Source organism: Polypterus senegalus, chromosome 2 (genome assembly GCF_016835505.1).
Source record: "Polypterus senegalus isolate Bchr_013 chromosome 2, ASM1683550v1, whole genome shotgun sequence".
Lineage (NCBI taxonomy): Eukaryota > Metazoa > Chordata > Cladistia > Polypteriformes > Polypteridae > Polypterus > Polypterus senegalus.
In genome coordinates this window covers 188,533,938-188,560,292 of record NC_053155.1, presented here as the reverse complement: position 1 = coordinate 188,560,292, position 26,355 = coordinate 188,533,938, and the positions used below count along the sequence as shown (strand labels likewise).

The 26,355-nt window shown below is 37.5% G+C and overlaps 1 protein-coding gene and 1 long non-coding RNA gene across 3 annotated transcripts in view; one reads left to right on the top strand and one right to left on the bottom strand.

The window, feature by feature from the left end:
• The window catches only part of LOC120523610, a 33,424-nt gene extending 7,308 nt beyond the window's left edge, over positions 1-26,116 (top strand). Inside the window, exons 2-3 of the long non-coding RNA XR_005632670.1 lie at positions 24,868-25,009; positions 26,077-26,116. This is a non-coding gene — a long non-coding RNA (uncharacterized LOC120523610). The remainder of the gene's footprint in view (positions 1-24,867; positions 25,010-26,076) is intronic.
• Positions 3,207-26,355, bottom strand: part of zgc:113276 (uncharacterized protein LOC553748 homolog) — a 67,894-nt gene continuing 44,745 nt past the window's right edge. For both annotated transcript variants that reach the window (XM_039745053.1, XM_039745054.1), the window contains 4 exons: positions 19,255-19,494; positions 13,395-13,556; positions 5,640-5,729; positions 3,207-3,777 (listed from right to left, as the gene is read on the bottom strand). In XM_039745053.1, coding sequence (XP_039600987.1) covers positions 3,616-3,777; positions 5,640-5,729; positions 13,395-13,556; positions 19,255-19,494 — 654 coding nt within the window. In that variant the 3' untranslated portion in view covers positions 3,207-3,615. The remainder of the gene's footprint in view (positions 3,778-5,639; positions 5,730-13,394; positions 13,557-19,254; positions 19,495-26,355) is intronic.

The following is a 26,355-nucleotide window of genomic DNA, read 5'->3' as shown; positions in this document are numbered from 1 at the left end:
ATTCTGATGTAGGAAGAAAACTTGTGTGTGTGTATATAATAAATATATATATATATATATACAGTATAAAAAAATTCTTTACAGGCTGATTTCTTGATGTGAATCATTAATTTCTTTATTTGATTAGTTAAAGTTAAAAAAGTCAATCCCATGTGAATTATTTTCCTGTTTATGATACTCACTAATTTTTCTGAAAGTATTCATTTAACAATATTTCATCAAAAAATGCACGTGTTTTGCACGTTTTGAACATATGATTGTATGACTGGCATGGGGGGTTTTTGCAACAGAAGTAACATGAGATTATTTGACTTTTTTTATGGATGTTTTTCACATTATTTGCCACTGTTTAGAATTGGTCACCATTGGCTTGTATTATAAACTTTTTTTTTATCTCTGTTCTGTGTAAAAGTATGAGATTCAAATTTTTTTCTCAGCCATCACTTCAAACTACATGTAATATTTTCACTGTACTCTGTACATGTGCTGCTATTACAACTACTACTACACTTTATTTGTAAAAAATATAGTTAGAGTAGCACCCAGAAATGGCTGTCCATGTTTCATGAAATTGGTTTGTGAAACGTGCACGCCCAAGTATTCAAATTGTTAGTTTTTCAAATGCATTACATTTATGGCAAACACCAGAGAGATGCATATTAGGTATTTGAAAAATCTGTTGCATTATAGTGATGTCAGTATGCTGCTAATGCAGCTGCAACACAGCAAAAAGTCGGGATAACACACAAGTCCATGATACAGACATTTAAACAAACTTGATAAGTGGCCAACTCTAATTTTTTGTGAGGCTGCTGGACAACCTGACATATTAAAGGAAGTGTTTGTCTTTGTGGTTGCGACTGTACTGTATTACATCTCTCTTTGCAGGAAGAATGATGTTTTGTAAGTTCTCAAAGGCCTTTAGTTAAAACAACATGGGAGGAATTGATAATCATTCAGTAGGCTGTTATAGCATCTATATCAAACCATGTGTGATGACTTATTCTAATGTGTGTCTCAGAAGTGGTTGTCTACCACAGTTTGATATTGCTGTCCACATTTGTACAGTGAACTGATTCTAGTCATGTTCTCAGAACTACAGTGGGCTAGCATTGACTCATCCTTGGCAATAAGTTTTGTGTCCTACTCTGGAGCGTAAGACCATAGGATGCAAATAACATGAATGGTGGTACAATATCGAGAACAATCTCAAGTGGCATACTGGCAGAAAATTATGTGGTATGGTAAGGGAATGCAGTTCTTTGTGATAGTCAGTTTCCTCTATAGTTTTTTATGGACAATGTGACCACATAACAAGGAGGAGTTCATGTCACTGGTTTTAAAATGTTTGATGAAAGGGTTGCTTGCTGTCATTTTCTATTAAGAAAAGGCCCATTGACACAAAACTACCATCTCTTGGCAGTACCTCAATGACGTAAGCATCCTTCTATCACTAATTGCCTCTCAGGGTTTTTCTATACGTAAGTATTAAAGAAAAATTCTGCGATGCCAAACACAGTTTGATCCACAATCTGGCTGAATGCCGCCCTAGAGGAACAATTATGTGACAAAATGCCATTCACTATCTGTATGACTCCAGGTTGCATTGCAAAGCTGGTTGTATCCCCACCATGGAAATGTACCTGGTACTAATGATCCCAACATGTTGCACCCTTCTAGACCAATATATTCTATTGTTTGTTGGTTTTCCTGCAAATTGGACCACTGATTGTATGTGTTTTTTTTCCAACAGTGTAAAAAGCTGTTTGCTATGCCAATATCCATACTTCTAGCTTTTATTTATATTTATTGCACACAATGGTGCCTCAAAAATTAGTTTGGAGGGAAGCCATGAATAACTAATCCAGCTGCTGGATACTGCTGTCTTACTAATGCTGAAGCAGTCAGATGTTTCAAACTCTAGACATGTCATCTGATTAATAATACATAGCTCATTATTTAAAAATAGCTGCAATATCAGCAGCTGTTGAGTTTTTTTTGTTTTTTTTTGGAGGATTTTCATAATTCTTGCAATTTATTTCAGTTTATAATGCTGATACACTGTATTTAACATTCTTCTTTCATTATGTTAAATTGTGTTCTATTTTGTTTTGCTTTGTATTGGTGTCTTTTGTGAACTATGTGTCTCACTGCTACATGGGCTGTGGGAGTGGAGTCTTGGGGGAAAGCACATAAGGATTCGGGGCACTTCTCAAGAAGGATCTTAGTGACGGTGTCAGGGTTAATTAAGAGTGCAATCCCGGCAAAAAGGAGTAGTATGTATGTGGTTGTGAGGAGAATCATTTAGCATAGGTTGGAAGACAGCATCAGGGTGAGAAGAGAGCGAATGGTTAAAGGGCAGGCAAGAGGTAAACAGGATAAAGGTAACTTGTTTTTATTATTTTGGTGGTGTCCCCATACCCTAGACAATGGGAAGCGGTAGGGCAACATTTATATCATGCATATCTAATAAAAAGTCAATTGGTATTTGGAAGACTCCCCCTGGAAAAGTGGCTACTGTGTGTCTTATTAGACTAGTCATCACATTATCTTGTGTGGTGAGCGGCTGGGGGCAGTACGTAGCCGGGATGCCCGGAAGGACCAGAAGAGGGATTACCACTCCTCCGGACCTCGAGGGGGCAGCCACCCTGGTTGGTATGGGGACCACGGGAACAGAGCATTATAGCCCAACCCTATAAGGGCTCGTGGTCACCACCAGGGGGCGCCTGGATGCCTGTGAAGCCCTGGATGTCAGCAGTTCCGCCACACCCAGAAGTGCTAGGGAAAGGAATACCAGGGACACCCGGAGTGCTTCCGGGTGCTCAGCCGGCACTTCCGCCTCACCAGTTCATCGGTGGAAGAGGACGGAGCTCGGAGGAGAGGAGTGGAGGCGGTCAGGAAGAGAGAGAAAGGCATTGAGAGAGGCCTGGACTGAGGGTGTTTGGTACGGGGTACTGGGTTGTGTGCACTGTAAATAATAGTTGGACATGAATAAACGTGTGTTGGTGCTTGAACCACTGGTGTGCGCCTGTCTGTGTCGGGGCTGCTTTCGACACTTGATTCCATAAGAGCACTGGCAAAGACAAAAAGTATTATTATTTTGAAATCGGAAAAACATATAAACCTGTGTTAAATATTTTTACAGGTAACAGATACAAAGTAGGAAACACTCCAGGATGAACTACCCATACATGACAGGACACATCTTAAAATTAAGCAATTTGTTGAATTTCACCATTTTTTATTTCTCATTGAAACTCTTTTGTCAACTAATATGAATGTGAGACTAGCTTCCAGTAATGTTTTGACAGCAGTGGCACAATGTCACTGTGGTTGTGTTTTGATGCTCAACCGGGCCACTATCTATGTGGTTTCAGGTAATTCCAACCATGTTTATGTGAGTTTTCCAGTATTCCAGTGTCCTTCCACATCCAAAAATGTGCAGATTATGTTGACTGGCATCATTAAATTGATACAATATGTGTGAGTACGAGTTTCTGGATGGATTCTCCTGTAATAAGATATTTTTCCATCTTGGATTAGCTTCAGATTAAGCATGTACATGAAATGCATCAGTGATTAGATGCAGTAGTTGGATTTCTGCAGAGTAAGCAGTTAAAGCCACATGAGCCCATGCATCTGCAGAAGATATTCCTCAGTTTCACCTTTTTCAAATGGCTGACAATCATCTAAATCCCTGTATTTATTAAAAATAGCCTTTGCAATCCGAGCACTTGCTGCTTGTCCTCCAGCTAGATTAACTGCATGAGGTCCAATCTGTAAATGAAATATAGCCACAAATTTACAAAATCCTTCAACATACAACATACAAACATTTACCATAACTGATAGAGAGGAGCTTTGTTGACATTCAGTCATAGTAAGAAATATGTATATTTAAAATCTTAAGCATTTAGTTAGTAATATGAAAATATAGTTTCTGGACAAAACAACACTTTGCATTGTTTTACTTCTAATGTATTTCACATAAAACTTTCTATGCCTTTTACACCAGTATTTACTGTAAAAAAATATTCAAACTACAAATCAAATGAAAAATCAATATACACCAATTAGCCCTAACATCATATCCACCCACCTATTATTGAGTAGGTCCCCCTTTTGCCACCAAAACAGCCCTTACCCATTGAAGCATGGACTTCACTAGGCCACTGAAGGTATGCTGTGGTATCTGGCACCAAGCCGTCAAGTAGCAGATGCTTGAAGTCCTGTAAGTTATGAGGTGGGTCCTCCAGCACATTCCACAGATGCTCAATTGGATTGAGCTCTGGAGAATTTGGACTCTAAGTCAACACATCAAACTCGTTGTTGTTTTCCTCAAACCATTCTTGAACCATTTCAGCAGAGTAATGCGCCCTGCCACACTGCAAAAAGAGGCCACTGCCCTCAGAGAATAAAGTTTTTATGAAGGTCTTGGTCAGCAGCAGTGTATACAGTAGGCAGGTAGTATGTGTCAAAGTAATTTCCACATGAATGGTAGGACCCAAGACCAGCAGAACATTGCCCAAAGCGTCACACATCCTTCCAAGATGTGCTAAATAGTGGAGGAATCCAGCACATTCTCTGTGGATGTTACTGCCAATTCCCACCTATTAGGTATCCATACAAGTGCCCAGCTTTAAAGCACTGAGGTGCAGAGTCATGCATACTGTGTAAAGTTGTGTTCAGCTCACATAAAGGCTTAGGAGCCTGGCCTATTATGTGCAATATGGCTGAAAATGTGAAATGTTATACAACCAAAGGCCTCCAAGAGTTTTGGTGTTACAATGGACACCTTAAGTATAAAAGGCTACCGTAGTAACAGATCGGGGGCTTCATAACTGTGAGCCAGACCAGAGGCTCTCAGGTTGTTATATATGAAGATTTCATTATGAGGAGAAGAATTGTTTTTTGGTGGAGGAGCTAAACGTGAAGTGGATCAGCTATCCCTTCCTGGTATTTATGGATTCATCTAATTTTTTTTTTTAATACGATTTGCACGGAACATGTATACTACATATTTCTTAGGCAGCATGCAAATAGTCTTATATCATTATGCCTTTATTATTTTGAGGAGAGATATATCAGAAACACATATATTTATAATTCCCCTGGGAACAAAATATAAAATTAATAAAGTTATTTATTGTTAATTAAGATATAGTGTTATCTTTTATGCTTTAAGTTAGTGAACAGTATTTATAGATAAAATGTTTGCTTTCTGTATACAATCTCATCAAGTAACTTTTTGGATCCCATAGCAAGCCATGAACTATTATACCTTAAATTTTTGCATAGTTTATTTTGTGCAGAACCTGTGTGTTGTGAGCAAAATTTATCATAAGCACATTGTGAACCAGTTTTTTAATGTATCTCCAAACAGATGTATTACAGAATATTGTTACTGCATTGATTGCTAAGCACACAGAAGTTTTTATTTTTAGTATGTCTAATTCTGATTGGTAATTTTAACAAAATATGGCAGCGCACAAAGCAGGTTTAATTAAAACTAATCCTATTAGGTGGTTTATGTTTTAATTTATATAATAATAATATATATATGTGTGTGTGTGTAAGTGTGTAATTACTCTTATGAAGGTAAAATTATTCATTAAAATGTAAAAATGAAAATACTTGACCTGCAAAGCTGCATACTGTCCCATTAAATAAAAATTACAGCCAGGAGCCCATTGGAGATTTTCTGAAAGGCAGGGCCAGCCATCAAGAACCTAAAAGTATGAACCACAGGAAACAGAAATATTTTATGATTGATATAATTATGATTAAAATCAAGCAATGTCATAAGCATGCACTGCTTTTTTTTTTAAAAAAAATGGCACTGGAGCCTGATAATCATTGCTGATTTTTAAAAAATAAGAGCTAGATAAGATAAGTTAGCATTATAATACAGTGAAATCTAATAGAAATTACAAACTAATGGACACAGCTCAATACACAGGGAACACAAGTGCAACATCATTGCTTTACTACATATATTTCTAATAATTAACTATATGAAAAGTACTTTACTGTGATACACAGCCTCTTTCTGAGTCCAGAAGAAGTAGCCAAGGAGGATAAATTCATGGAACATAATGTTTTAGTGACTAAGAACATAATGAACATAAGGAAGGAATGACATGAGGACTAACGACATAAAGCCATTTCTTAATCGAACATATGAAGCATTGCATTCTAAACACAGGAAAACATTAATTTAACAGCAAACAATTTTTATTTGTAATCTTGGATTACCAGAAAGTGTACTGTTCTGGGGCCTCATGTATAAACGGTGCGTACGCACAGAAATGTTGCGTAAGAACTTTTCCACGTTCAAATCGTGATGTATAAAACCTACACTTGGTGTAAAGCCACGCACTTTTCCACGGTACCTCATACCTTGTCGTACGCAAGTTCTCCGCTCGGTTTTGCAGACTGGCGGCACCCAGCATCAAAGCAATGCTACTGTTCCTGTGTGATTACTCATTATTTTCATGACGCGGCTTTATAAATACACAGTTTTTTTAAACTGTGAAGTAGAGGGGTAAATCAAGGAAAAATGTGTCTTTGTCTCAAACATTACAGAGGTCACTGTATGTAAAACAAAATCTCTATTTTTAAATGTCGAACATGAATTGCACCCAAGCTATACTGTTGAGAATGAAGTGTTACAATGCTCCTTTCACACAAAATGACTTTGACAAACAACAAAATAATTGTCAATTAATTTTTATGGTCTAATAAGTGCTTTTTCCATTTATTTTCTGTTTCCACACACACACACAGACTAATTCAGATATTACCAGTAGAAAGACAGTGTCTACAAAATAAGGGTATCTTTGGGATATGAAAGGAAAAAAGCCATTTAGAGAGGGTGAAAATTTGGAAACTCCACACAAGAAATGAGCCTGGATATGTAGCCAAGTCCCTAGACTTACAGGGCAGCAACGCTAACAATTGTCACAGTCTTAAATGGTATTTACTGTTTCATATTATTTTATGTTTGATGTGTGTCTTTTGAATGCTAAAGTACATTGCATATTTCCAGTTATATTAAGGATTTTTGCATACACCACAGTTTTACATCAGTTAGGTTGGGTGGTGCTCCATTAGAATAATTAGGTGGTTGCCAGCTCTGCTTGTGACAGTTCTGTTCTAATGTGTAATGGATATTAGACTGACAGCATAATTTGGACACACAAACATTACACAGTGAGAACAAGGGAGAAGAGAGGTTCAGACTTCAGCATGCTGTTTCTGTTTTGCCAGCTGTAGAATATAGACAAAATTCCTGCTCTTTTTTATTTTCCCCAACAGAGATAGTCTGATAGATATTCCTAGAGTTCTGCTTTGATCACTACACTTTTCTCTTTAATGCTTTTTCATCTCATGCCATAAGCAAAATGTTGCTGTCAAGATTCAGACAAACAAATGGATTTCTCTCAACCTGAGGTTGGTATCTTCTGTTTTTGCTCTCATTTTGATAACCATCTCATTCCATGCATCCTGATGTATTTTTTAAATTCATTTTAAAATTGACATTATGGAATATCTTAACTGTCACATGTTTTATATAATGTACTTATTTTATTTTGTATACCCAATAATAATAATTAAAAATGTTTTAAGGATTTGATCGTTCACTTTTAGAAACTTTTAGATAAAGGCCGATTAAGTTGTAGGAAATCAACAACAGATCTGCTAAACTGTAACATTTTCCAATAAAATGACAATTACTACTAAAATGTATGCATGTGTTTTAAATTTGACTATAAGATATTTTTTTATCAGATGCAGTTACAAAATAAAATAAAACTTGGACAGCCATGTGTTCTTAGACATCAATAAATTGTATATGAATTTGAGTGGACAAGGACAGTCATTCCATCTAGTATTAAATTCTGAGCCGCATCTTTCTAGAACAGTATAATGGAAAAATGGGTTTGGGCCCATGGAAACACTTCAGAGTTGCCAGTTTACCCTTTTTGGGGCATGTGAAAGTCAACCAGAATAATATACATACACTGGAAAGATGTCAGTCAGTCAGTAATTTTCCAACCCGCTATAACCTAACACAGGGTCACAGGAGCCAACCCCAACCAGCAGAGGACGCAAGGCAGGAACAAATCCCAGGCAGGGCACACACACGCCCACACATCAAGCATACACTAGGGACAATTTAGGATCGCCAATCCACCTAACCAGCATGTCTTTGGACTGTGGGAGGAAACAGGAGCACCTGGAGGAAACCCACGCAGACACGGGGAGAACATGCAAACTCCACGCAGTGAGGACACAGAAAGCGAACCCAGGTCTCCTTACTGCGAGGCAGCAGCGCTACCACTGCGCCAGCATGCCACACATCCTGGAAGGATGTGTACAGGGAAACAGTAATACTGGGCAAACTTGAAATTAAACCCAGAATACTGGAGCTATGAGGCAGAAGAGCTAACTTTTTTCCTGCTGTGGCAACCATTTTATGTACAAGCAAATATAAACTGAATTGATGGTCTGCTGGTAGAAATGTTGCCTCATGGATACAGAGAGCTGGTTTTAAATCCTGGTTGTTCTGCAAACACACTGAAAATTGAATAAGTCATATTTTTAACATGAAACAACACATTTCTCATGTAGGGTGCACAATATTTCAAAAAGGCAACAAGACAAAATATCGCCATGTAGATAATATTAGCATGTGAATATATCAAAGGAAAGAGGTCTGTGGTTAGATCTCTGTGCACTGAAGGTGCTGGCATCCTTTTGGCTCTGTAATGGTTTAATCTTTTTCTTCAGTAATCTTTAAACATTAACTCTATTAAATCACTGGAACCCATTGCTTTTAAATTTTCTAGTTACACAGAGGTATTTACAATTTTTTATGTTTCTTGTTTAATTGTAACCCCCATGTAAAGTCATCTTTTTAATGCTATGGACTCAAAAAGATTCCTACTATGCCTTTCTTGTTTGAAAATGCTATTTTAGTTTTAATGTTTTCTGTGTACGCTAGCATTTTCAGATTATTTTGTAAAAGTTTCTCATCCACATGGCAATACCAAAATTCTGCATTTTGGCCATTCATGGTTTATCACCTGAATTCACCATTTGTATATTGAGTAAACCCAATGAAAATTGAAATGTCAAAAGAAAGAGGAAAAAACAAAATATACTTTCTTTGTCTGCAGAGATGTTAACATGAATAATGTTACTTTGTGGTGCTCTCTAAAGGTTATAAGCAATACATTTGTCATTTGTCAAAATCTTTTAAAATACAAACTGAGAGTCCTGCAAAAATAAATACACCAAAATATTTTAAGTGTTTCAATGGTAAGTACCCATCAGCTGATGCAAAGAAGTTACGGTTAACTGTTCTGACAGTAAGGATGAGCTCACAAAAAGAACTATCAGAACAAACTGAAGTCAATGCCTGATGACATGACAATTATATGTCGGATGTAATGGAGAGTTCAGTATTTCCCATTTACACTGCTACGTAAGACGCAGTATTTTTAATTTTACACACTTTGGAGAGCATTTTAAAAAGGATATGCTTTTGGAGGTCAAAAATGAAATTTCTGTGTGGATGGCCAAAATGACAAAAAAAAAAAAAGTTTTTTAAAATAAATTTATGAAACATTTACACACACATTTCTCAGGCAGGGTACAAAATATTACAAATAATGATAGTGAAACATTAAAAATAAATACATTTACATTTTTGGTGAAAAGATTATTTTTCCCTGTGACTATTACTCATTTGAAATAAGCTTATAATTTATATTTTCATAAACTGTACAGTACCCATTTAAACTTGAAAGTTTGTATTAATTAGAAAATGTACATATGAGCATATTTTTATTAATTTTGAATACAGTGGGAGAGAGGGTGTTTGTTATATTGATGTTTGTATAGTAAAACAGTATACATTTAAAAAGAAATCATTTTTAACATCTGAAGTCCTTTATCTAAGGTCAAATATTGTTCACCTTGCTATTTTCAGTTTATCCTAGCAGTACACTAATTTACTGTAGTCTCGTAGGTAGTAAGTGTTTAGTTGATCTTTGTGATCACTTGATCTTTGAAGATTCCTTTTCACACAGTATTTCTTTCACCTGGTTCCAGACTTTTGCATATCAGTATAAAGCATCTACTGTGCATTCAACATCTATACATTTTATTTACTTTTAAAAATGCCTTTTATTGGCAGGGCTCTATTTTGTGTATGCTTTACCGTTCTAGGTATTAACTTTTATTTGTTACCTGCTTTCCTGAAGCTAACTAAACCAAACTAAACTTTACCAGATTGTTTTTGATTCATAAATCACTCTTTGTTCATTCATATTTTACAGTATTGTATGTCTTTACATATCCTCAAGTGATATGCATATATACTCTGTACACTTTATTATGAAAGAGTGAGAAATATATGTATATTTCCTTTTTTAAAAATTATATAATCAAATATCACCTGGACAATGTGTACTGACAACAGCACACTGACCAAAGTGTTTTGACAAAAGCATGCAGTGATAAATGTATAGAGGAAAAATTTGCTCAGTACTGGATTGCTCTATCTAACTATGGAGAAGACAAAGAAAATTTTCCACAGTACATTTAAAGGTCATTAGGTTTAGGTTTGTTCTTTGTAATGCGAGGCTAGCTGCATTTGAATGTTTGCGTACACCTTACTTCCAGGACTAGAGGTGTCAGTGTATGAGTGGGTGGTAAATTGGTTGATCTGGTTTAATTGATGAAATTCTCCTTGAGGGATGGATTACTGGAAAACTTGCAAGCACATTTAAACACGCCCTACCACAAAAAGGACAAATCTGTGCATGCAAAATGATACTGTAAATGTGATTTTATGTCATTGTATTAGTATTTTAAGCTTAATGTCTTTGTGTGTGAAATTGTATGTGAATTGTTTGTTATAAGTGGACCCACACCTTTAAGAATGCCCAGAGCAATGTGCAGTTCAACCTGATTGGTGAGTTGATGCTGGCTTCACCCTCAACCATGACTTTGCATTGAATTAAGTTGGTTTGATAATGTATGTATGGTATGTTTAAACCCAACTATTTTAAACAGGTAGAGAGGACAGGACAAACTTGTATCTTGTCCTGAATTTGTTCAGCAGCATGAGTTGCAGAGAAGGGACCTACACTTTCATCATTTCAAGTCAGAGAGGAGAACACCAGCTATTGTATCCATTTGATCATTAACAAGTGCTACAGTGAGTGCCTGCTTGATTGATTAATCATTAGTACATATTTTGTTTGTACAAATTTCAACCTAAAAAGAATATGGAAATACATTGTAATGGTACAGTATTTTTATTTATAATATGATATACATATTTGTCCATTCTGCACACTGCTATATAGAAATCCAGATTTATCTAGTGTCAGGGATGCCAGGGGCAATGACCCGGCCGGGACGCCGTGAGGGACCGGATGTGGGTCTGCGCCCACCATGGATCACGTGCGGGCTGCCTTCCTGGTTGCTCTGGGAGCCACGGGTTGAGGGCATGGAAGCTCCACCCTGTAGGGGCCCGTGGTCACCGCCAGGAGGCGCCCCAATGCCTTGGGGATCTGTTACCTCAGCACTTCCGCCACACCAGGAAGTGCTGGGGGGAAGAATTAAAAGGGCACCCGGAGAGCTGCCAGGAGAACAGCTGGCACTTCCGCCACACTGGGGCGTGGCCAACGAAGGAGTGTCGGGAATCACCTGGAGCTCATCCGGGAGGATATAAAAGGGGCCGTCTCCCTTCATTCAGGGCTGGAGTCGGGTGGAAGCAGGACGAGGCACGAGAGGTGTGTGGAGGCGGCCCGAAGAAAGGCATTGAGTGGCCAGGACTGTGTTGGGGTTTGTGCACTGACTTTATTTAGTGTCTGAGTGACACATGATTGTAAATAATTGTAAATAAAACGTGTGGTGGTTTGCAAACAACATGTCTGCCTGTCTGTGTCCGGGTCGGCTCCACACTAGCTTAATTGCCACCTGCAACAATTAATACCAACATAGGTTTCCACCATTAGACATGTTGCAAACGATTACACACAATAAACTACACAGTACAGTTCCTTTTTTATTTTTATACTTATGTGTTTTTTCTTAATTTGTGTAGTATAGTATTTGTATAGTATTTCATCTTATTTTTTTTTCATTCAATTTAGCTGTTTTATATATTTTTTTACATTTACTCTATATTGCTTTTATTAAAAAAAATATTTTCAATAAATAAAACTAACGCTAAGTGGTTTTACTAGTTATGTACTTTGTTAATTTTCCTTTCAAACATTTCTTACTAGACACATTTGCTGACACGCTTCCATTCCACATGCTTTTGTCTTGACACCCATGTACACCCATTACAACAGTATATTCTTATCTAAATAATGTATATCTTGAATCTTTGGAGGAGCACCCAAATTCAAAATCAGTATGTTGTTTTTTTTCCCTGCATGTTTCCTTTTGGGCTGGCGCCGTGCTGGGGTTTATTTCCTGCCTTGCGCCCTGTGTTGGCTGGAATTGGCTCCAGCAGACCCCCATGACCCTGTAGTTAGGATATAGCGGGTTGGATAATGGATGGATGGATGTTTCCTTTTTGTTCTTCCTGTTCCTATTTTACACTCAGATCTCTGTGTCCTAACTTTTCTTATGATTAGCTACAGATCCTGGGATTCTATAAACTTCAGTCTGGTTGCTGGTGATATTGTTTTCCAGGGGTACAACACAATAGCACTTCTACTTTAATCACATCAATTTTTAAGGCCTGCTATTGTACTCATGCTTCCTTCTCTGAATTCTCTAAATCTGTTACTTTGTGGTGCTCACCTTTCAGGCCACAACTCACAGCTTTTTTTTTTTAATATGTGAGGTGCCATGTATTGTTTTACTGATTTTTTTTAACTGTCATCTTTCAAGAGCCATTACTATTTCCTATTTTTAATAATTTCAGAAGATTTTGAAATGTAATTATTATTTTAAAAAGTACAATATTTCGTGCTGTGTTGAAAAGCTATTGGAAAGAAGAGTCAGCAATTTAATAAGAATGCCTTTTGATATAGGATTGCTACGCCTTGTCTGTGATACAAGGTGTACTTTACAGTTGTTGAAACAGTGATTGCCTGTTTACCTCTTTAAAATTATTTTACTTTGCTTTAATTATCTGCCTATTAAATTATGGCCACTTTGAAAAACACACTCTAATCATTGATCCAAATGTGTTGGGTCATCTTTTATTTACAGAGATAAATGCTGATACGATAAAGGTACACCCATTAAGAAAAACACAGTAAAATAATCCACAAATCATTTTTGTCATATTAAACAATATTGTTTCTCACCACGTCACATAACAAGATAACTTACATCATGTAGCTGCAGGAAATTACCTGAATGGGAAACTCTTCAGTGATATCAGTAAGCAATGGGTCCTGTGAAACATCTAACTTGCAGCCAGTAGCCAGCCAGATTCTGTCAATATTAAGACTTTCTCCTGTACTTAAAAGAATCTTCCATTCCTGATCTTTATAAGACCATTTAGCTTCAGACACCTACAAAAAGGAGGGTTTTTAAAACTAGTGTTTCATAGTGTATACACATACCCACACTTAATTATAGATTTGATCTAACCTGCATGTCTTTGGGATGTGGGAGGAAAATTCATGCAGAAACAATACAGAATATGCAAACTCCGATGGCAGGCTGGGATTGAACCTAGATTTCTGGAGCTAAGAGACAATCACGGTTAACATCTGAGCCACTGTATCTCCCCAGTTAGCATAATTAACTAAGTAATTACATGATTATTTAAACATAACATCAATGTGCAGATTATTAGGTACACTTGTACTCCTTATTCATCCATCCATCAAATCAGCAATCATGTATGTGGCAGCCAAACAATGCATACATTCATGCAGATGAAGATCAGAAAAATATGACCTCTTCGATTGTTGGTGCCAGATGGGCTGGTTTGAGTATTTCTGTGTAACAGCTGATCTCATGGGATTTTCACTCATGACAGTCTGTAGAGTTTATTCAGAATGTTGCGACAAACAGAAACATCAGTGAGTGGCAGGTTTGCGGACCTAAATGCCTTGCTAATCAGTGAGGTCAGATGAGAATAGCTAGACTAGTTAGAGTTGACAGAAAGGTGACAGCAAGTGTCGGTTTATACTTCACACTCAGAACACATATGCACATGCATCCCAGCTGCCACGTGTTCCCAGCATTCATTTGACGCATCCTCTGAGCAGATCATCAGAAATTAATGCGACGCATGCACAACTTGCATTACCAGCAAAAAAATAAAGGGCACAAGTGTGTTCAAGTTGGAACATGACATCAGAGTCTGTATTTGCTATCAACATGTGACAGCGTGCCGCTTTGCAGATCCTACAAGATCAATGTGCATGCTTCAATGTTTGATGAATGGTTCAACGTGGTGAAACAATTCTTCAACTACTGACATGTGAATATATTCGTGGTGCTTTTCTTCGTGTATTTTTTTCATGGCCAATACAAGCGTTGCATATTCCCCATCGTAATAATGCAATATATTTAACGGTCTCAAATACCATCTTTTGTGTTTTTTTGTTTTTTTTTACAACCTCGCATAAACATCAGAATGTACGGAAGTGTATTTGAGCCACAGAGAAAACAAACACTTAGGGACACAGTGAAGAAAAAAGGTATATTTTCGTGATTAAAGTGGAGATTTCGACTTTAATCTCACAGTTTAGTTTGTCATTAAAGTAGAACGCCATAAACGTAATTTTAAAACTGACCCAGTTGTTAATTGCTACGTGCTTCTGGGGCTTCCTCCTGCTCTGACAGCAGTGGCAGGCAGCAATTGTCAAACAGAACACATTACATTTATGATATTCCAGCTCTCAGCACATTTAGAATCTTTAGATGTATACTTAATATCACTTTCATGATGAAATGTGTTAAAGCATGTATGTAAAATTTTACAGATAAATCATTAACTTCATTTAAATAACTAATACTGTTAATAATTACAGATGTGGGGGTGGCATAGCTGCCTCACAGGGAATCACGTCCCTGGTGTTCTTTGCCTGGTGTTTGCATGTTTTCCTGGTGAGTTTCCACAGTGTGCTCCAGTTTCCTTCCAAGAATATGCATGTTTGAGGATTTGGTAATACTAAAATGACATTAATTTATCTGTGTGTTTGCATCCACCTTGCATGTGTCGATGCTCCATCCATGGATTGTTTCTGCCTCATGCCTGATGCTTGCTGAAATGGGAGCATCCCTGGATTGATGGATGATTTCATTAAACATCCATCCTTCTCAGAGACATTGTGGCAAGGTGTCCTGAGAATTTAATGGATGTTTTAGACATTTCACAACACAACAAAGCTGAACATTGTTTTCTCACATTGATGATATCTCGCAATGCCACCTGCTGGAATCTTTCAGGTTTACTTAAAGTACGTGTGTAAGTATAAACAGTACAATGCTTGCGTAGCAGTATCGTCCACAGGCGTACACGTCGCATGATGTATAAACCCGGCCTTACTCAGATAATCTCTCTGTATTACTGTGGTGAGCAGAAAAGCATCACAGAATGTATAGCATGTCAAACCTTGAGGTGGATGGGCTATATTAGCAGAAGATCACATCAGGTTCCATTCCTGACAGCCAAGAATAAAAAGCCAAGGCTGCAGTGGACACAGGATCACCAAAACTGGACAGTTGAAGACTTGAAAAATGTCGCCCGTTCTAATAACTCTTAATTTCTGCTAAGACACACAGATAGTAGGGTCAAAATTTGGAACCGAAAGCATGAATCTATGCATCCAACCTGCTTTGTGTCCAGAGCCCAGGCTGGCAGTGGTGATGTGATGATATAGGAAATAATTTCTTGGCACATTTTGAGCACATTAATGCCAATCAATCATAACTTGAAGGCCAGAGTACCATTGCTGACCATCTGCATCCCTTCATGGCCATAGTTTACCTATCTTATAATAGATATTTCCAGCATGATAATGCACCATGTCTCAAAGCAAAAGTCATCTCTAGACAATTACTTTCAGAAACATGACAATGAGTGGCCTTCCCATTCACTGGATCTGAATCCAAGAGAGCACCTTTGGGATGTGGTAGAGCAAGAGATTCATGGTATGAATGTACAGCAGACAGATCTACAGAAATTGCATGATGCAATCATGTCAATATTAGTCAGACTCTCAAAGGAATGTTTTCAACATCTTTTAGAATCCATGCTTTGAATGAAAAATCCAGTATTAGTCTAGTGTTCCTAAAAATAGTTCACTTATTGTATAATAATTTATCAATACAATAAGTACACATGTATATCTTTACTACTCTTATTGGGTCAATTTAGAGTCTCCAGTTAACCTAACATTCATATTACCAGACTACTGGCACCTAATTTTGATTCCTTTCCCGGTTTTCTTCAGATATTTGGCTTTCTTTCAGCATCCCAAAGATGCATGCTAAATTATGTACTGTTAAGCAAATGTTAATTTAAGGTGAGGTGACAAATACTGAATTTCAGAAGAATAATAAAAATTACATTATAGGCTAACTCCAACTGGTTTGTGCCCTGTCAGTTTTGTTCAACAACAACACGAAAGCCAAAATGACTGTTGAGCAGTAGAATATGTTATGAGGCCTAAATCACCATGGGGCCATGTATTCCAAGTGTTTTGGCTCCATGCTTGCAAGAAACTCCAAGCAAAACAACAGATGCATTATGCAGACTTGCTACCAAATGTCTCTTTGAAACTCAATATACCATCCCTACTGTTCCTTAAACCTGCAAATATTGACATATTTGAAATAAAACAAAGCAATAAAAATGTCACTTTCTATGACCATCCCCACAGGATTCCTGTGCATATTTTTGAATTTGATACATTGCATTATATAATGCTTTAGTTTACACAATGTTATACAATGTAATCTTGGAAAGGTAAACCTGGATTATATTCAATTTGGGAATGTTAAAGTTTGCCGGTGATGCCGTTTGTCGCAGCCTTAACAGACTGATATTTCTGGCATACATGGGATTAGTTTTCAACTGAGTGTGATCTAGTCGTGGTGGAAACTAGCACCTCCAAATCTGAGGCCATTGTTCTCTACCAGAAAAGAACCTCTTTTATTCTTTTAAGGTAGTGGGTGAGCAAAATCCGTAGTGAAGTAGTTAAATAACCTTGGGCGGTTGTTCACATGTGAGCTTGGTGGTAGTGAGATCAACCAGTTAATCCTTGAATAAAGCTTTCATTCTGTATTTTTACCTAGGCCATTAGCGCAGGGTAGTGACAGAAAGAATGTGTGTGCAAGTACAACTGGCCATAATTAAAGGAGGTGGTTGAGGGGGGCCTACAAAATGGAAGAAGACACAGAAGATGCAGAACATGCTGGAGTGAATATATTTTCTAAATGACATAGAACCATCTGGGAACTCTTCAGAAGGATTGGGAAGCATCTATATATATAATTCACTAAGGCAAGACAACCATGAAAAGCGGATTCACTAAGCTGCCGACAAGTGAGACACCTATGGCGCACACAGGAAGGAGCCACGCCCACCAACTCCAAGACCATTGGATAGGCGACAACTTCGCAGGGCCACGCCCACCAACTCGGACGCGACACAGAAAAATGGCGTCATTTATGTTCGTCTGTCATAGAGGCCACATGCAGTGCAGGTCAGGTTAATGTCATGTACCTCCGAGCTACGTTGACTGTTCATAGAGGCATGTTTCTCACGGAGGTGAATCGCCATATGCAGCGTGTGAAACGGTTTGCGAGGGGTATCCCATTGGATCCTTAAAACAATCCTTTAAAACTCAGGTTAAGGCACAATGAAGGAATCAGTCTTTAAAAACCAATAAGCCCTGTGCCTCTGTTTCATTACCGTTTTACCTGCTTCACCAATGCAGGCCCTGCAACAGTTGAGACGCTCTGTCAGCAGCTGACCTTCTCTGTGCCTCACCGGTTCACACAGAGGCAGCGCAAGAGAAAGCCGCGCCAGAGACAGACAGAGGCACACACACAGGCAGCTGGTGGGCTCTCTGTGAGTTTCTCTTGCGAGCGGACACATGACCAGGCGGTGTGTATGCTTCGAGAACGAGGCTTGACGCGGCTTGCGACCGGGCACATGAGCACTCGGTGTGTATGCTTTGAGTGCGAGGGTGGACGCAACAGGACCATCTAGAAAAAATCATGTCGCGGATGTGATTCGCTGTATGCAGTGTGTAAAACAGTTTGTCGCAGATGTGAATCGCTGTATGCAGCGTGTAGAACAGTTTGCGAGGGGTGTCCCTGTGTCTTTCCAGAAGTGTTCAACCATCAATAAATAATTATGCGTTTGTTATGCCACGGGTTCACTATTGTGTTGTATTTTGCTCTCTCCAGAGTTCCATCTTTTCATTCACTTACTGTTGTATTCTCACACTAACCTGTTTTAGACAACCGTGTCGTTCCAGAAGTGTTTACCATTCAATAAATAATTATGCATGAGATTGAGCGTGTGTCTAGGCGTGGGTAAGCCGTTGAACCCCATTCGGGCTGCAAACCATACGCTCCCACTGTTTTCGTCCCTACCCTTTGTACACACCCCCCTCCCACACGTTGACTGTTAATAGAGGCATGTTTCTCGCGGAGGTGAATCGCCATATGCAGCGTGTAAAACTGTTTGCGAGGGGTATCCCATGGGATCATTAAAACATTCCTTTACAACTGAGGTTAAAACACAATGAAGTGAGCAGTTTTTAAAAAACGAGTTTTCGGTTTCGATGCACGACGCGTGCAGCATAGCAAAGTGTTGTACACGCTACATACAGCAATTCGCATCCGCGACAAACATGCGTCTTCTTAGATGCTCCTGCACTTTGTACACACCCACCTCACTACGCCGCACGGACGATTGTGTGTTGGTTCGTTCCGTGCATTGTTAAAAAACCGGCCTGATTATGCAGCGTATGGTGTGCCGCGGGTTGGCTAGTTGTTGATAATAGGGTGGCCTGGTCAGATCACATTGACATGTTGCCACACAAACCCTCTCCCAATAAAACCATATTAAGAGTAAAGTTCAATGTAAAGCATTTAACTTTGGATTTTTCTCATCCTTTATCTACTGTACTTCATTTTCTTGTCTTGTGTTATCTGTAATTCTGTCTTTATACGGTTGTTTGAATTGTTACACTTTTATTGCAGTTGATTCATGGATCATGAGTCTTTGTATCCTCTTACCTGGCTGTAGGTTTTAATCATGAGGTCACCACTGATAATAAACTCCTGCATCTGTTTGTAAGCTTCAGGCGTTACTGCACCTCCTTTCCGTGCTTGACGTATCATGGCTAGACGCTTATGTAGGCTCCTCTCATTGTAGAATTGTCTCAGATATGCCAGCCCATCCAGCTTAATACCATGTTCAACGTGAGAGTAGCGCCCAACAAGAGTTTCAATGTCGCCAACATCAAACTGCTTCAGCTGCAAAATATTCAAACAAGTATTTGTTTATTATTAACCAACTAACCATTTCAAACATGCATATGTATTGTATGATATGTGGAAACCCACTAACATGATACACCTTGTTTAAACCTGTAGTCACACAGAAACGATTGTTTCAAATCTGAATGTGGCCTTTGAACAAAATGTGCAAAATGTGTATTCACAGCTTGCCCAAGCTACCAAGACTTATTTATTAGTTGCCCTGTATATGGAGCACTACTGTGGCTACAGGTTTTTATTCTATCACTTTTCTTAATTGGTTTCTAGTTTTTGCTAGTAGTTAACTCTTTTGCCTTAATTTAAATTGACTTGCTATTTAAGACTCCTTAATTCTTTCTTTTTTCCTTAATTAATAGACAATTGTGAGGTTTATTTGTTTATTTCTTAATTTATCCTGTTATTTGGTCATTACCAACTTGGATTTAAACAGAATTTGCATTATTGTTTATTTTTATTTTTTTAAATATCATTTATTGTACTTCCATATGATCATCAATAATAGCTTAAACATTATCACAATTGGCATTCAGAGCAGTGACTGCCTCAAGGCTACAGTGCTCCTAGGGGCAAGTGGGCATCACAAGGCCCACTTATTTAACTTTGAACTGTACCCTAAAATAAATAAAAAAACTTGTTGACAAAAGAAAGCTACTTTCAAGACATTCTACTACTGTCAAGAATGGAAAAGGATCCAACCTCAGTGCTGTTCTCTGTTTTGTCATTAGCTCTTTCTATAACAACAACAACAATAACATTTATTTATATAGTACATTTTCATACAAAAAAATGTAGCTCAAAGTGCTTTACATAATGAAGAATAGAAAAATAAGAGACACAGTAAGAAAATAAAATAAGTCAATATTAATTAACATAGAATAAGAGTAAGGTCCAATGGCCAGGGGGGACAGAAAAAACAAAAAAAACTCCAGACGGCCGGAGAAAAAAATAAAATCTGCAGGGATTCCAGGCCATGAGACCGCCCAGTCCCCTCTGGGCAATCTACCTAACATAAATGAAACAGTCCTCTTTGTATTTATGGTTTTCACGGAAGGACTTGATGATGATGATGATGATCACGTGGACTTCTGGCTTTTAGTCCATCAATGCTGGGGCATCATGGTGCTTTGAGTAGAGGAAACTCAGAGAAACCGGAAAAAGAAACAGAAGAGAGAGTAGGGGTCAGTACGGATTTTAGAGCCACCATGAATAGTTATTATGATGAATTGAACATATAGAGTATCAGGATTAAGATAAAGTGAAGTTATAAAAAGGCCATGTTAAAGTAATGTGTTTTCAGCAGTGTTTTAAAGTGCTCTACTGTATTAGCCTGGCGAATTCCTATCGGCAGGCTATTCCAGATTTTAGGTGCATAGCAGCAGAAGGCCGCCTCACCACTTCTTTTAAGTTTAGCTTTTGGAATTCTAAGGAGACACTCATTTGATGATCTAAGATTACGATTTGGAATATAGGGTGTCAGACATTCCGATATATAAGATGGAGCGAGATTATTTAAGACTTTATAAACCATAAGCAGAATTTTAAAGTCAATTCTGAAAGACACAGGTAACCAGTGTAGTGACATCAAAACAGGAGAAATGTGTTCGGATTTTCTTTTCTAGTTAGGATTCTAGCAGCTGCATTCTGCACCGTTGCAAATGATTTATGTCTTTTTGGGTAGTCCTGAGAGCAGTGCGTTACAGTAATCTAATCGACTAAAAACAAAAGCGTGAATTAATTTCTCAGCATCTTTCAATGATATAAGAGGTCTAACTTTTGCTATATTTCTTAAGTGAAAAATGCTGTCCTAGTGGTCTGATGAATATGTGATTTAAAATTCAGGTTACAGTCAACGTTACCCTAAGTTTTTACTTCTGTCTTAACTTCTAATCCTAATGCGTCAAGTTTATTTCTGATAACCTCACTGAATCCATTTTGCCAATCAATACAATTTCAGTTTTCTTTATTTAACTTGAGAAAATTACTATTCATCCATTCAGAAATACCAGTAAGACATTGTGTTATTGATTCGAGAGAGTCGGTGTCATCAGGTGCTACTGATAAGTACAGCTGTGTGTCATCAGCATAGCTGTGGTAGCTCACGTTGTAACTTGAGATAATCTGACCTAACGGAGCATATAGATTGAGAAAAGAAGCGGACCCAGGATAGAGCCTTGTGGAACACCATATAGAATATCATGCGTCTTTGAGTTGTGATTACCACAACTAACAAAGAATTTTCTCCCTGCCAGGTAGGATTCAAACCAATTTAAGACATTTCCAGAGAGGCCCACCCATTGACTAAGGCGATTTCTAAGAATATTGTGATCAATGGTATCAAATGCACTCAGATCGAGGAGGATGAGAACAGATAAATGGCCTCTGTCTGCATTTAATCGCAAGTCATTTACTACTTTAACGAGTGCAGTTTCTGTACTGTGATTTGTTCTAAAACCTGACTGAAATTTATCTAGAATAGCATGTTTACTTAAGTGGTCTTTAACTGCATAATTACTGCCTCTCTAGAATTTTACTTAAGAAGGGCAGGTTAGAGATGGGTCTAAAATTTTCAAAAGCAGAGGGGTCAAGATTATTTTTCTTGAGTAGGGGTTTAACTACAGCAGTCTTAAGACAGTCTGGGAAAACCCCCGTATCTAATGACGAGTTTACTATGTCAAGAATATTATCAATAAGTGCGCCTGATACTTCCTTGAAAAACCTTGTTGGTATTGGGTCAAGGACGAGGTGGAGGGTTTCATTTGAGAGATTATTCTATGTAAATCAGGTAAATCTATCCTGGTGAAAGAATTGAATTTGTTTATAACGGAGTACTGGGGCTTAGGAGGTTCCACAGTGTTGGGGAGATATACTATATTATTTCTAATATCATTAATTTTTTGATTAAAAATATAGCAATGTTCTCACAGGTTTCGCTGGAAGTATTATGGGGGCATTCCTTTGTGTTACCTGGGTTTAGCAGACGATCAATTGTAGAAAATAGGACTCTGGGATTACTAGCATTGTTATTTATAATATTAGAGAAATAGCAGCGCCTCTCAAGACGGACTGTGTTATTGTATTCTGTTATTTTAACCTTCAATATCTCATAATGGATAGTTAGTTTAGTTTTCCTCCATTTACGCTCAGCTCTACGACATGTTCTTTTCAAGTCAGACACTCTTTGGGTCTTCCAAGGTATAACAATGCTAGAAGATTTTTTAATTGTCTTTTCAGGTGCAACTATGTCAACAGCAGCTCTTACTTTAGAATTAAAGTTTTCCACTTTACTATTTACATCATCCTTGCTATTGTAGCTGGCACTATAACCGGACTGATTGCTTAGAATGTTTGTAAATTTTACAGCTGCTAAGGAGTCAAAGAAGCGTTTTTTAACTATATGTGTCTGTTGCTATGCAGCAGCAGACCCAGAAGTCACTTGATGTTAGTGTAAGCATTACAGTAGTCCATCAAGAACCCTTTGTTAAGCAGTTTTGTGATGTGCTTCTACCTTTTTTATTTTGGATTTCAGATTCTGGCTAGTGATTTGGTCATATTCAGATCAACTGTTTTTGATCTCAAGCTTATTAATTTGCTATTTTTGGATTTCTTCTCCATGTTCTTCTGCCTCCTAGTTGATGGCCTCTTCCCTGTATTTTTTTGCTTTGTTTCACTTATTATGGATGGGTTTAAATAAAAAACATTAATTTTAACATGTGTTATACCTGCTTCAAAAATGGCTCATTATGTTTTACACACTGACCTATGTTGGTCCTACAATTTGTGCTTTATAGTGCGTCATACTGTACTGAATGAATGCTGGTGCCGCAGAGTCTTACAGTACATTACTACATGTTTGCTTGTACAGCAATGGAATGCAGACTTAGGTTATTATGCAGATAGTGACATGTAAATAAGCAACATTAAATTTACCTTTTGGCTTACCCCAGCCCATTCCTGATTCTACAGGTATTTCAATTCTGTTATCAGTTTTGGTTTTGACTTTTTCTTTGTTTGCTTTCTGATTGTGTGTCTGATTGCCTTTTTCCTTGGTTTCTGATATTTTGCCTAGTTAGTTTATAGAACATGCTACTACTCTTTTCAAAATTCTCTAAAAAAAATCTCTTTACCCACTTTCACAATTTCATCTAAACAGTTTGATTTTTTATGAAAAAGATTTTTCTCTTTTTATGTTGAAAGTTTTGGTTTTGTGTTTATATCTCTCTGCTTTTTTATATTGTGTTTTTTATTACTGTATAGGGAGCAGGGCTATGTATTCTTAAAGGATAACTTGTGAGATTGTAATTTAAGTAAGGCATTTTCTGTAAATAAAAATTATGTGCCAGTTCCTGTAGGTTAAATTGGAGTCTATGGGGCACCAGTCCCGAAAAAGTCATAAAACTTACTGAATATGTGTGTTTGAAACACCAAAGGTTTTGATTTCAGAAAACATACTTTCAGCGTTTCTTGCATCAGATTCTTGGAGCTTTGTGACACTGAGGTAAGGATATATTCTTGTTCATTTGTCTTTTCAGTTTGGCCATTTTGGGTGGACTGGTCTTTTTAAATAAAGAATACAAATTGCTTTAAATCATGTCCAAAGCAGCCAAACACTACATAGCCTTTATACCAAAATGGTTCAAAATGTACGTATCTAGAATGTGAAAAGGCAGTGAAAACATGACATATGTACAGTTTCCAACAACCTTTTACAGTAATTGAAGTTACAACTTGTAGTCTGATGGGAACAATTCAATTGAAGACCAACATAAATCTGACCTACAAAAGTGTCCCTGATCACCCATTTCTGAAAGGTAATACAACATTAAATGTTATTCAGGTAAGTCATTGCACTGCACCTGAAAACAAAGTAAGGTGAAAACTAGAGCTATATGGTATTAGCAATGGAAGTATAGTTTATTATCAAACTAAATACTGCATAAATGAGTAGGTCTTATTCAGGGTAACATGATGGCACAGTCAGGAGTGCAAATTATTCAGCAGACGTGTGCTAAGAAATGCTACTTTATACCAAAAGCAGTGACTCTGATTGTGACTGCCAAGTCAGACGTTTTCTTTTCTTTTTTTCTTTTTAAATGTTCTTTCATTTTAGTCATTCTGGTGTGAGTTCATAATATTAACTATAATTCTGGGTTTGAAACCGGTCAAAACCGGTCCTTGTCTAAATGGAGTTTGTTTGTTCTTTGCCAAGTAAGATGTGGTGTTTCTTTCCACATCCCCAGATACCTGCAGGTTGGCTGAATTTATGATGCCAATTTAATGTAAATGTAAGTGTAAGTAGATGTGTGTGTGTGTGAATGGGTATAAAATGATAACATATTTGTCTAATTCCAGAAAAACACCTTTAACCCGAAGCTTTTAAGTCAATCTCAAAAAGCAGCAATTGCAGAATTCACAAAATAAGCAACAAGAAACCAAACCATGGAAGAGAATTATTCCCATGAAATGAGACCAGAGATGGACTTCTTTTAAAATGGTTGGATATTTTCATTACTCTTTTTTTATTTACATTGATATGTATGCAATCTAAGATGACGATCAATACTCAAACATGCTTGGTTTATAAATTAACATAATAGGTAAGTTTTAAGGCTTTTTTGTATGTTTCAACTGGTGACATTTAGATACTGTTTTAAAGTACAAGAACAAGAATGAGATTTTTTTTATTTATAAAATATTCATCACTTAAGAATATAATATACCATAACAAATTAATGCATACCATGAGTAATAATGATTTTTACTTGAAAATGACTGAACTTAATACAAATAAATCGAAGGAAATATATAAATGAACTATATAAAGTAGTATATGAGATATTATCAATGTAAACTGATCTAGGAAAGTCAATTTGAGGTAAATATAAATCCCAGATAACAAAGAGAATAAGGATATCGCTTCAGAACACAGGCCTGAAAAGACTTACTATATAAAGTGCATCTAATATTGCCTTATTGCTATGCAACACAAACAACGTCTTTGTTAAGGTCTTGTTATGTAACAATAAGTTACTAATAGATGTTCTTTTGATAGCCACTATTATAAAGTAATGTCATTGATGCTTTGCAACAATGTGTGTTAAGGTATTTTAAGATCTTTTTGTCTTTTAAGGTCTTTTTATTCTAAAGTGTTACAGAGTTTATTTATTGTCTGAAACATTTTTGACTTCTTTGGAAGACAATAACCCTAAAAAAATTTTCTTACAATTAGATGTGGGGTTATTCATAGATTCATAAATGATCATAGTTTACAAACGCATATTTTATATTTAAATTAGGTAAAGAAAAATTACCTTCATTCTTTTATTTACAACTTTCCTAACAGCTAACAGAAATAATGTATTTTCAGATGTGCCCTGGTAACAGCAAGTATTTCAGCTAGTATGCAATGAGAAGTCAAGCAAAATGACACCTTTTATTGGCTAACTAAAAAGATTACAATATGCAAGCTTTCAAGGCAACCCCTTCTTCAAAGATGCCTGACGTCCTTTCTTTTCCTTTTTCTTCTCTTTTCCTTTGCTGCTTCCACTCCACTCCCACAAGCTCTGTCCTCTGCCTCCAGGTGCACCCTGATGATTTTCTGCAGCACTTCCTGGTGTGGCGGAAGTGCTGCATGGGCACCCGGAAGCACTCCCGGTGCGCCCAGATTCTCTTCCAGCAGCACTTCCTGGTGTGGTGCAGTCCAAGGCTCTGGGATTGTCCAAGCACCCCCTTGTGGTGACCACGGTCCTCAACAGGTCTGAGCTTCCAAGCTCCAGTCCCATGGCCCCAATGCAAACCAGGGGGGCTGCCCTCTCATGTCCCAGGTAAGTTATTGCCTCT